This window comes from Salvia hispanica, chromosome 5, assembly GCF_023119035.1.
Source record: "Salvia hispanica cultivar TCC Black 2014 chromosome 5, UniMelb_Shisp_WGS_1.0, whole genome shotgun sequence".
In the NCBI taxonomy this organism is placed as follows: Eukaryota; Viridiplantae; Streptophyta; class Magnoliopsida; order Lamiales; family Lamiaceae; genus Salvia; species Salvia hispanica.
In genome coordinates this window covers 19,215,548-19,227,676 of record NC_062969.1, presented here as the reverse complement: position 1 = coordinate 19,227,676, position 12,129 = coordinate 19,215,548, and the positions used below count along the sequence as shown (strand labels likewise).

At 34.0% G+C, this 12,129-nt stretch overlaps 1 protein-coding gene across 1 annotated transcript; it reads left to right on the top strand.

Annotated features, from left to right (window-relative positions):
• The first annotated feature begins 8,181 nt into the window (after window positions 1–8,181).
• Window positions 8,182–12,008, top strand: LOC125190629 (SEC14 cytosolic factor-like). The gene is made up of 11 exons (XM_048087978.1): window positions 8,182–8,577; window positions 8,689–8,717; window positions 9,185–9,268; window positions 9,352–9,405; window positions 9,918–9,995; window positions 10,083–10,136; window positions 10,306–10,365; window positions 10,457–10,552; window positions 11,001–11,102; window positions 11,184–11,264; window positions 11,356–12,008. The coding sequence occupies exons 1-11, from the start codon at window positions 8,523–8,525 to the stop codon at window positions 11,671–11,673; spliced, it is 1,011 nt and encodes a 336-aa protein (XP_047943935.1). The 5' UTR covers window positions 8,182–8,522; the 3' UTR covers window positions 11,674–12,008.
• Window positions 12,009–12,129: the final 121 nt, after the last annotated feature.

Sequence of the window (12,129 nt, the reverse complement as noted above, 5' to 3'; positions counted from 1 at the left end):
CACAAGGAATATAATTGCAACTGTCTATCATGTACTAAGCGTCAAATACTATTTAGAGAAACAAGAGTTTTGGATTGGATTAATTAACTAGTCAAAAATAAATAAACAAAGCATGCAAATAAACGAAGTAAATTAGGCAAAGAGTGGAATTCCAAGGATAGAGATTTCACAATTATGATTTACACAAAACACATTTATGATATCCTAGCACAATTCATACTTTACTAGAACGAGTCACAAAAATATTGCCTATACGGCACAAAGTAGATCATAGACACTAGAGGCGTCAATCCTAGATTTGTAACTCCTAAAAGTTCCTAAGACTCTTAATGTTCGAGCTTTCAATTACCGTCAACTAAGCTCTTATAACTCGCAAACCTCCTCTCACGATTATGTTGCAAGTCAATAGATCATCATAGAAACACGAAGCAATCATCCAACACTATAGAAGCAAGTAATGAACAAAACGGATACCAAAAAACTGGAATTATATAAACTAATAAAAGTTACTAACACATCCCAACAATTCTTTTAGTTTAGCTACTCATAGACAAATAGCAAAACCTAGGCAAAGGTAAATAAACAATTTAAATTAGGCAAAGAGTGGAATTCCAAGGATAGAGCTTTCACAATTATGGTTTACACAAAACACTGTTATGATATCCTAGCACAATTCATACTTAACTAGAACGAGTCACATAAATATTGTCCATGCGGCACAAAGTAGATCACAGACACTAGAGGCGTCAATCCTAGATTTGTAACTCCTAAAAGTTCCTAAGACTCTTAATGTTTAATCTTTCAATTAACGTCAACTAAGTTCTTCTAACTCGCAAACCTTCTCTCACGATTATGTTGCAAGTCAATAGATCATCATGTAATGTGTCATTCAAACATGAAGCAATCATCCAACACTATAGAAGCAAATAATGAACAAAAACTGAAATTATATAAACTAATAAAAGTTACTAACACATCCCAACAATTCTTTTAGTTTAGCTACTCATAGACAAATAGCAAAACCTACAAATAAAGTACAAAACATAAAGTAAAAGCAAACAAAACCCAAGGATGATGTATTGTGCAATCTTTAGTCTTTTCTTGCCTTGCTCCAATCTCCAAGAATGGTGGATGGAATGATGGATGGGGGAATTAGGGTTGAAGAATGGAGGAGGAGCCTTGGGGCCTCCCCAATTTTGGAGGCTATGATTTTGTGTCTATTATGAATTAGGTTATGTGGTATATATAGGCTTGAAAAATATTTAAACATGGTAAAAAGTGTCCTCCAAGTTGGAAATTTCGTGTTCCATAGGTTAAGGAAAAGATTTGGCTTCACAAAGTAATAGTTTCTTTCCTTCCTTGAATTTTCGCCTAAGTTCAGCACTTTGGCAGCATTGCGTGACTTTGGTAGAATGACCATAATTTTCTCCACAAAGCTTTGATTGAGATGTTCAAGGTACCATCGCGAATATCTTTCGAAGATGAAAAGAATGGTATATAGCACGCCCTGATCAGATTTCAGAATTGCCAAAAACCCTTTTATTTAAAATGATCAAAAGTATTTTCTCATTTATTTCTTTTCTGTACGTCAGTACTCCCGTAGTTTAGTTAGTCAGTTAGCTTAAGTTTAACTTTTATCTCCCAAGTCCAATAATTAAAACTTAGCCCACATCCAATATTTAAGCGTGGCAATAACCAACCCCCTTTATCTAGAACGTCCTGTTTGTTAGGATTGGTATATCGAAAAAACATATTTCGAGCATGTTGTACGGATAGAATTGCATGTGTACAATAAAGTATACAATCCGCTTTGAACTAAGGCTATAAGAAGTAATTTTATCACATTGGTGTTTGCTTATTCATTCATACGATGTTTCTAAAAAAAATTAAATGTATAAGTAGCAAACAAGTCTAATTTTTATGTATAGTAAACTGGTCGTGAACTTCGTTCACAGAAGGTTACACAATCAGTTCTTTGTCGAAGAGAAATAGACACAACCTAGATATGCTTTGGCAACCTATCGTAAAAGGTTGCAGTGTCAGTCTGCATGTTCCTTGCTGGGTTTGGTGCCCCTTGCACAGTGGATCAATTGATTATGGGATCAATTGATTCACATGTTAAACACAAACAATTTCCCACAAGAACACACATAAATTCATGTAAAAGGAGTTAAAACCTAAAACATGATTTTTCTACGATTTAGAATTACCGAACTGATTCTCCAAAGAATCGACGATTGCTTGCGCCTTCTCCACATGATGTTCTTCATACTCAACCACCAAGCTTCTAATCTGTATCCCGAACTAAGAAAATGAACTTTGGGTGGGTAAAGCTTGTCAAAATCGAAAAGGATTTGATTAGAAAGAAGACAAAATATCAAATTTGTCAAAACCTGATTTTTCGTCCACTCCCAGAAGGGGGAGCACGAAAATTAAGAGTATTTAAACATTAAATCTTCTTTCTAATCTCCTTTTATATAGATTTATAATGGGTCAGATTAGTGATCCATGGAGGTTGGACTTGGACCAAACCTGTTGGTCTTTTACTAATTAAATTGAGCCCCAATTTAATACAAGTCCAACAGAATATTATTATTAGCCACTATAGTAAAATAATATTGACTGCCCGTCCAGTCCCAAATTACGAATAATCCGGGCTTTACCTCTTTAATTTATTATTTCTCGTGTTTAAGATCTGTTTTTCAGTATACCAATCCAAACAATCCATAACTTAGGAAATAAATGACACTAGTGTGGTACAACACTGAAGGATCTAACAGTTGAGATAAGTCTTTCTTGATATTTACTGAAAGACGAGGTCTCGTGATTGTTATTTCTGAATCTTTGTTGACATAATAACATTGAGCATACGATATTGATTATGACTACTTTGATTTATCAAATGGTGCATATTTTTCGCAATCCAAGAATCTTGATATCTTGGGTAGTGGTGTTCAATGTCTAGAGGTGCTAGTATTGTTATTGCAACGAATCGTGTGTTGTGTGAGTCCAGTTTGAAAAGTTCAGGTGTTCGAAAAAGTTTTTATTATTCAAAAACCCAGCCGGTTTGAATTTATTCTGGAATAATAAATAAAAATTTGAAGTAGAAAACTCTTAGAAAAACATATTAACTAATTAAAGTCAAATAACCGACTTATATTAATGAATGGATATTTGTTAATATAAAGAGTAAAAGTCAATTTTGGTCCTAAACAAATGACCAAGATAAGAATTTGGTCCAAAACATCCACTTTTTGAAAAACAGGTCCATAACAATGAAAATGTCGGCGGAGTAGTCCTTTTTTTACGATTCCGTCAAAAAACTAACGGTCAATGCTGACCGTTAGTTTTATGATGGAACCGTAAAAAAATGGACCACTCCGTCAAGGATTTCATGTTTTATGGACAATGTTTTGGACCAAATTCGTATTTCGGTCGTATGTTTAGGACCAAAATTGACATTTATTCAATAATAAATTAACAAGGTAAAGCCCGAATTACTTGTAATTTGGGATTGGACGGGCAGTTATTATTTTACTGTAGTAGCTGATAATAATACTCTGTTGAACTTTTATTAAATTGAGGCTCAATTTAATTAGTAAAAGACCAATAGGTTTGGCCCAAGTCCAACCTCCATGGATCCCTAATCTGACCATCATAACTCTATATAAAGGAGATTAGACAGAAGACAAATAAATTAATTCAATCATATTAATCGTTCATCTCTCTTAGATTCAACGATTTTTTAGTTCTCTCCAGAACTGAAATTCTTTCTTTTTTTCTAGTCAAGTCATTTTGATTCTGACAAGCTTTGCCCACCTAAAGGTCATTATCTGAGTTCGGGATACAGATTAGAAGGTTCGTAGTTGAGTACGAAGAACATCACATGGAGAAGGCGCAAGCAATCGGCGATTCTTTGGAAATCTGTTCGGTAATTCTAAACCGTAGAATATCATAAGTTAGGGTTTTAATTTCTTAAACATGATTTGTGTGTGTTCATGTATGCAATTGATAGTTTAGCATGTAATTAATTGATCGCTTAATCTGTCAAATAGATCTGTATGTATGATTTATTTGTTTATGCATGACTTTCGTTGTGCAAGGGGCACAAAACCAATCACTGTCCGCACAAACAACACACAAATAGCCCCTCCACCCTTGTGGGACTCGATCCTTACTTCCCTTTACAGATTAATACTCCCTCCGTCCCATAAAAATATATGCACTTTCCATTTTCGTTCATCCCACATAAATATATGCATTCAATTTTTGGAAAGTTATTATCTCTATACATCAACTTATTTATAACCTATACCACTATTAAGCACTACTAATAATGTGATCCCCACTATCCCGTAACACTACTTTAACTATCATTCTCCTCATCTCTCTTACTTTACTAATTTTGTCTTAATTCTCGTGTCATATCAATTGTCCATATTTTTATGGGGTGGAGGGAGTAGTATTGTGGGTTGAAGTTTTGAGAACGCTTGGATTGCAGGTCCAACGACTCACCGTAGGTAGATCATAGGAGGCGAACCCTGTACCAGCGTAGGATGTCTACTTGATCAAGTCTGCATATTTATCTTATATCCATATTTAGTGTAACAATAGTTGTGCACTTTGATGCATCTCTCGATGCGTGAGAAAACATATTAACCACCATACACTCTAAAATTGATAATACGGACCAACCAAAGAGAGATGGAGTACCGCAATCGGAAGTCGAGGACTTGAACAACGTCCAAAATGAGAACCAGAATCAACCTTACAAGGTACAACAACAAAAATAATAATTATCACTCTAGTCAGGTGAAATAATTATCCCCTCCGTCCTATAAGAATATGCACTCTTTCTTTTTTAGTCCGTCCCACAAGAATATGCACTTTCTAATTTTGGAAACTTTTTTTTATCTCTAATGAGGTAGCTCACATTACCCACTAACAATACTTTGATTAATTTTATTTTTCATCTCTCTCTTACTTTATGTAATGTTCGTTCGATTTCCAAGACAGCTCCTATCTTCTTCTATAATCTTTCGTACAGTTTACTATTTCAGCCAAATCTCCGCTCGCAACTTTAGATCTAGGCCCGTCTCGGCCCATCTGAGTAGCCTCCTTTTCTTCCTAATCTCATGACTAACCATCAGACCTTACCCCCTCCGACTAATTTGTCGCATCTCACCCCCTTCTCATCCCTCCACTCTATTCTACAACCACTATCTATGTGGGTCGAGGGAAGCGCGGCGGAGGTGCGGCGACGTTAGCAAAACAGAGGAGAGAGCTGAATCAAGGTAGTGAGAACTGCGTGTGGGTGTGTTTAGTTCCATGTTCCAGAAATTTTGTTCACTTCCCTGCGAGAGAGACGAAAAGGAGAGAAAATATATTGGTGGAGAGAGAATTATTCACAATGTGTGGAGTACTAATTAATCCTAGACAAAACCCCTTTTAAGCCTATCCTAGACTATATCCATGATAATTTTGTAATCGAACACGTTTGTACATTAAAACTCGTGCTCAGCTAAAAGTTTATACTCCCTCCGTCCCGGCTAAAATGACACATTGCTTAGCCGGCACGGGATTTTAGGAGTTATTGATTAAACTGTTTAATTGGAGAAAGAGAAGATAGGTGTAAGTATTAAAGTAGAGAGATAAAGAAAGATGTATATTTTAATAGGAGTGAGAAAAAATGGTTGAATGTATTAATTGGAGAGAGAAAGTTACCAAAAAAGGAAATGTGTCATCTTAGTTGGGACAAACTAAAAAGGAAAACGTGTCATCTTAAGCGGGACGGAGGGAGTACTATTAAGAATAAGTATTCTTCCTGTTGTTTCATCCTAATCTATCTTATTCTTCCTGTTGTTTCATCCTAATCTATCAAATGCCAATAATAATTATCTACAACCTTCTCTAACTTTGTCGGTGACAATGAATCAATCAATGAACCTATAAAACTTAATAACTTTTATAATAATTGTTTTTCATCTTAGTAGGACCATATTTATTTGCTACAAGATTTTTGGTTTTAATTGTTTTTCATCTTAGTAGGACCGTATTTATTTGCTATAAGATTTTTGGTTTGATCAATAATTTCAATCGGTCTAACTAATTAAATCGTGAACAGATAGCTTTACCGGTTTACTTGTCGGTTCGGATTTTAAAAAACTCAAAAGCGCTCTCATGCATATGAGTTCGAAAATTATTCTCTTGTTTATTTATCTTTTTTTTCTAGAGTGAACTGCATGAAATTAAAGGTCTTTAACTTTTACACTTATAATACCAGTGACCCCTAACAAAAAAAATAGCACCAGAGGAGCCTAACGTTAAATTTAATCACGAATCATATTTTTTTGGACCAAAATACCCTCAGGCCCTAAAAGGGCATTTTTGTCACTCCATTATATTGCTGACATGTGATTTCTGCCACATTTATGTCAGCACCTTCTTATATAATTTTCTAATAAGTTTTTGTACTTCATACGTAATTAAAATTTTATCATTATTTACACTTTCTAATTTTTTTATAATATATATATATTTATCATTATTTGCATTAATATGAACATTAATTAATACTCCCTCCGTCCATGAATAAAAGTCTCATTTCATTCCGACACGGGTTTTAAGAAATGTTAAGAAAAGTGGGTGGAAGAAAGTTGGTGGAATATGAGTCCCACTTGTATATATTAGTTTTAAATGATATGTGAGGGGAATGAGTTGGTGGAATGTGGGGTCTCTTTACCATTTATAGTGATAATGACCCCTATTCGCGGGACAGAGAGAGTATAAATATGAACATATTTATAAAACTCATTTTCTTTAAAATTTTATCATTATTTACACTTTCTAATTTTTTTATAATATATATATATTTATCATTATTTGCATTAATATGAACATTAATTAATACTCCCTCCGTCCATGAATAAAAGTCTCATTTCATTCCGACACGGGTTTTAAGAAATGTTAAGAAAAGTGGGTGGAAGAAAGTTGGTGGAATATGAGTCCCACTTGTATATATTAGTTTTAAATGATATGTGAGGGGAATGAGTTGGTGGAATGTGGGGTCTCTTTACCATTTATAGTGATAATGACCCCTATTCGCGGGACAGAGAGAGTATAAATATGAACATATTTATAAAACTCATTTTCTTGTATATTTTTCGTGTTTTTATTTCCCGTAATTTATTTTATTTACATTGATTTATGGATCAATTTTATTTATTATGAAAATATCCTAATTTTGCCGTATTAATTTATAAATTAATATTGTCTTATTTCAAATACTATTGTTAATAAAAAAATCTTGAAGGATTAAATAGCTAATATCACATGCTTGAATTTTTTCAAAATATTACTCATGTTTCAATTTTATCATGAATGACAAGAAACTATGCAAATTTATATCTAAAGATTGAATATTCATATGATGTTAAAAATTTCAGTTTGAGCTAAATTAAAATTACATCAATAAAATATCAATCATAAAAATCATCTTAAAGTTAGGCTTAGAGTAACAAATTAGTTCGATGAAATCATCTTAAAGTTAGGCTTAGAGTAACAAATTAGTTTGATGATATATAATGAAATAATATTTTAAATGTCAATATTTTCAATAAATAATTATTGTATCATTTAATTAAAGGTGAAATATTTTTTATTCTGTGTATTATTGATTCGGATTTTATTGCACAAATAACTTCACTTTTCCATATTTTTGTTTCTCAATGAATACATGATATAAGTAATATATTGTTACACTAACTAGAAATAGAGGGACATAAGAATTTTTTTGGTACAAATATTGACAAAACTTTAATCACGTATGAAATACTAGAACTTATGAAAAAATCACTTAAGAAGCTGCTGACAGAAATATAACATAATTCATATGTCAGCAAATTTAGGAATTGCCAAAAATACCCTTCAAGCTATATAAACATTTTCAGTTAAAAAGTGGCTAAAAAATATGAATCGTAATTATATTCATCGTTAGGCACTTTTGGTATTATTTTTTTTATTAAATGTACTGATGTTACAAGTATAAAAGCTAGGAACCTTTCATGCGATTCACCCTTTTTTTTCTATCATTCTGGTCAAATAAACCACTATTTATTTTAAATTCCAGCACATAAATTCATAATAAATCCGATCAGCAGTTTCCTTTTTGTCGCCTCTCAACGACCAAACCGCATTCAGAAAAATTACCAGGGACGTATTTTTTCTAATTTAATACTTTTTAATGTACTGATTGGAGTATTATATATACACACAAGAGAAGAACACCTTGTGTTCGATTGTGAGTGGTTAGGCTTACGCATGGTTAAAAAGTTTGAAAAAAATCAGCAAAAGGCATCTGATTCATATGCCTCAATTTTGATTTCTAATTTCCTTTTCTCTTCTCTTTTCTATTGATGCTGCCCATTTATAAGATCCCAGAAAGCTTCAGTCCTCATTCATTGAGATGGTTTGAAGGGTTCCCTGATTTCTCGAACCTAATTTGTTTGAGATAGAAAAACGGAATGGCGTCCATAACGGAAGAAATGATCAAGGAATTTCAAGCCCAGATTGAACAAAGTCAACCTTTTTCTACTCCTCAGCATTTCACATTTTTTATTTTAATTATTATTATTATTATTATTATTATTATTATTATTATTATTTTTGGCTTTAATCTCTTCATTGCAGTCGATGAACCGCTGAAGAAATCATTCCTGGTTCGTAATTTTGTTGATCCATTTTAGATTTTATCAGTCTAGTGTTGACTTTGAAGTTCTCAACATCTGTTTTTTCAGTTCTTTCATGGTTTTGTATTATACTGGGAAATATGTTGTAAATTTGTTTACTGTTCATCGAAATTGGAATGGTCAATGTCAAAATCTGAGTGCAGCATAGAAAAAGAGCCTTAGGTTGTTTGATCTTTTTGGGTACTTTGTCTGAATTGCCTGTGTCGGTTACTCAGTTTATGTGTGAAAGACTAGAGTTTGCATAAAGTGATCATCATTCATCAATATTTTTTCTCAAGTTTGGATATTTTTTACCATTTGCTAGTATTTTTTTGGTTGTTTGTATCAGCTTGAGTTTCACTTGAAGTTTTGAATGTATTTTGAGTGTATTTGTTCTCCCCACAAGACGATTTCTATTTGCGTTGTTTACAAATTTGCTCGTGATTGGTAATATGCAGAATATACATAATGGTTACGAGAGGGAGACCTTGGTGAGGTTTATTACAGCAAGGGAGGGGAGTGTCTCAGATGCATATAATATGGTTTGCTGCGATACCTTTTTTTCCTTTTTACGGGACTTGATTATCGTATTCAGTGTTACCCTAAAACTCTTGATGTTTTTCAGCTTATTGAATGTTTGAACTGGAGGATACAAAATGGTATTGATGACATACTGGCGGTGAGTTGTTGGGATCGTTCTGCAGTTTATGTGTTCAATCTATTTCGCTTGCTCTATTATTCATTTAATCTTGTATTCGGCCGGTATTCAATACTGATATTCCTTTTGTGTTTTTATGCAAACTACTTGGATGTATAAGGAAAAATAAAAGATTGAAAGTGTTCGTTATAGCCACTAAAGTTCTACTGCATTAGTGTACTCTACAGAGTATACATTACTGGTGGATTCAAGAGATTTTGTTTGTGGCTTTGATTTCTTGTAGTACAAGTGTTTCGTTAACTACTCTGTATTATATCACTCAAAGACAATGCTTCCTGTGCCCCTTGTTGACTACTGAACTGAAATCGTGTAAGGAATTTTGGTAGCGTAGAATTGTCAAAGTTGGAAGCTGTATAAAACCTTCCAATGCTTTTTTTTTTTTTTAAATGTCATGGAAATGAGACGAACCTTTTTTCAGCATGTGGATGGCGGCTTGTTTGTTTTACTAATGATGTAACTGTGTTTCTTTGTAGAAACCAATTAACCCTAGTGATGTCTATAGAGCAATACGGGATACTCAGCTTGTGGGCGTATGTGGACACACTAAAGAGGTACAGATAAGTGTCTTCTTTATCAAGACAGTAAATTCTAAAGTTATTTTTGAATAATGGATTCATGTTTTACCTTGAATCTTTTAGGGTCTTCCTGTCATTTCTATTGGCGTTGGGCTCAGTACATACGACAAAGCATCTGTAAGATGTCCATGCTTTACTCCCTTGCCTCATTCTCGATTTCAGGAATAATGTACAAAATGTATATATTGCAAGATTGTGTGTTGAAAGTGCATGTGTAGTGAAATTTATTTTTATTTATGTTTTCTTTTCCTTATGTACTCCTTTCCGATTGATTTTCCTGTTTTAGATTCACTACTATGTTCAATCACATATCCAGATGAATGAATACAGAGATCGCGTGGAATTAGTAAGCACCGGCATCCAATATTCAAATTTCTACTGCTTGTATATTTGTAATGGTATCTTTTAGACAGCTTACACTATGCTTTTGCAAATAGCCTTCTGCTTCCAAACAATATGGACGGTATATTGGAACATGCGTAAAAGTTCTGGACATGACTGGTCTAAGGTTTTCTGCTCTGAATCAAATGAAGGTGACATGGATTTTGTTTGATCAATTACAAGCTGATTTTTTATCTGCATAGAAGTTTTCATTGTATAATACTACTAGTAATCTCCTTCTCTAATTGGTAACCTTCTGGGAAATAATTTGATATTGTTAGTTCTTTCATTCTTTGAAGCCTTTCTTAAATAATGTAAAAAGACTACTAATTTCTTGCATAATTGGCTCAACCAGAATTAAAGAAAACTGATATAAGGCACATGGAAGATAAATGAGCATTTGTGAGAAAGTGACGTCTCAGTTGTACTTCTATCGATAACGGAATTCCTATATTTCCTTCTTTTTCCAACCCGACATCAATTGTAGCACCAGAAAAGTTTGACAATCAGTTTGCTGCTTAGTGATGAAATGAGTGGAACCATTTGCCAGTCTTCATGCATAAATTGCATCAGAAATCAATACACCTCTTTTTTCTGCAGTTGTTGTCTGCAATATCCACGATTGATGACTTGAACTATCCTGAGAAGACGGAGACTTATTACATAGCCAATGCCCCATACATATTTTCATCATGTTGGAAGGTCTGAACATTCTGCAACGATGCACTTCATATGTTTTCATCTCAACATTCGGATAATACCATAATCCCCTTTCATTTGCAGGTTGTCAGACCCCTTTTGCGAGAGAGAACGAGAAACAAAGTTCAAGTTCTTTCTGGTTGTGGAGAAGATGAACTATTGAAGGTTGGCACTATTCCGGTTCATGCTCTCTTGCAAGTCGAGCTCATCTAGAAAAAACATTTTATTTGCTCTGATGTGATGCCTCATTCTGCAGATTATGGATTATGAATCCCTTCCGCACTTCTGCAGAAAAGAAGGCTCTGGATGTCGGAATTCTAGAAATGGAATGGTTAGCAATTGCTATAGCTTGGACCATCCCTTCCATCAGCGGCTCTACAACTACGTTAAGGAGCAAGCTGCATTGGTGGAGTCGGCTGCTCTGATCAAACATGGTTCAGTTCATGTAGATTATCCCGAGCCTGATCCAGAAGATATAAAAGTTGCACAAACCATAAAATCCGAGTTCCAAAAGCTTGAGAACCGAAAAGGGAGCTGTGACTCATCGCACAAGCTTGAGAAAAGTGGGCACTGAAGGAAGCCGGGGGACGTCACTTCAAAGTTTGAAAACATACTGTAAGTTGCCCGAGCTGCCAGAGCAGCATGACTCGTATATTATTACAAAGCATTCTACGAAGCTCTAGGGACAGAGCAGTAGGAGCCGTTGAGGACGAGGTCCATCCTTTTATCAATGAAATCGTACGACTTGAAATTAAATATATGTGGTATTACAAAAGTATTCTGCTATTGTTCTTCTTGTATATTTTTGTTATGTAAGGCTTATAAAGAGAAATGTGTAGCAGACTTTGATCGTCGGTGTTATTGTGTGGACTGAGAAGTTTTTGAGATTGATTTTTTCTTTGTAGTATATATCAAAATGGTGCTGTTACGGACTTTGTTTCTCTAATTGACGTGAAAAATGAAAATTTTACATCTCAATTTTTTGGTTGATAACAAATTTTACTAGTGAGTACTTATTAGTCTGCCGATT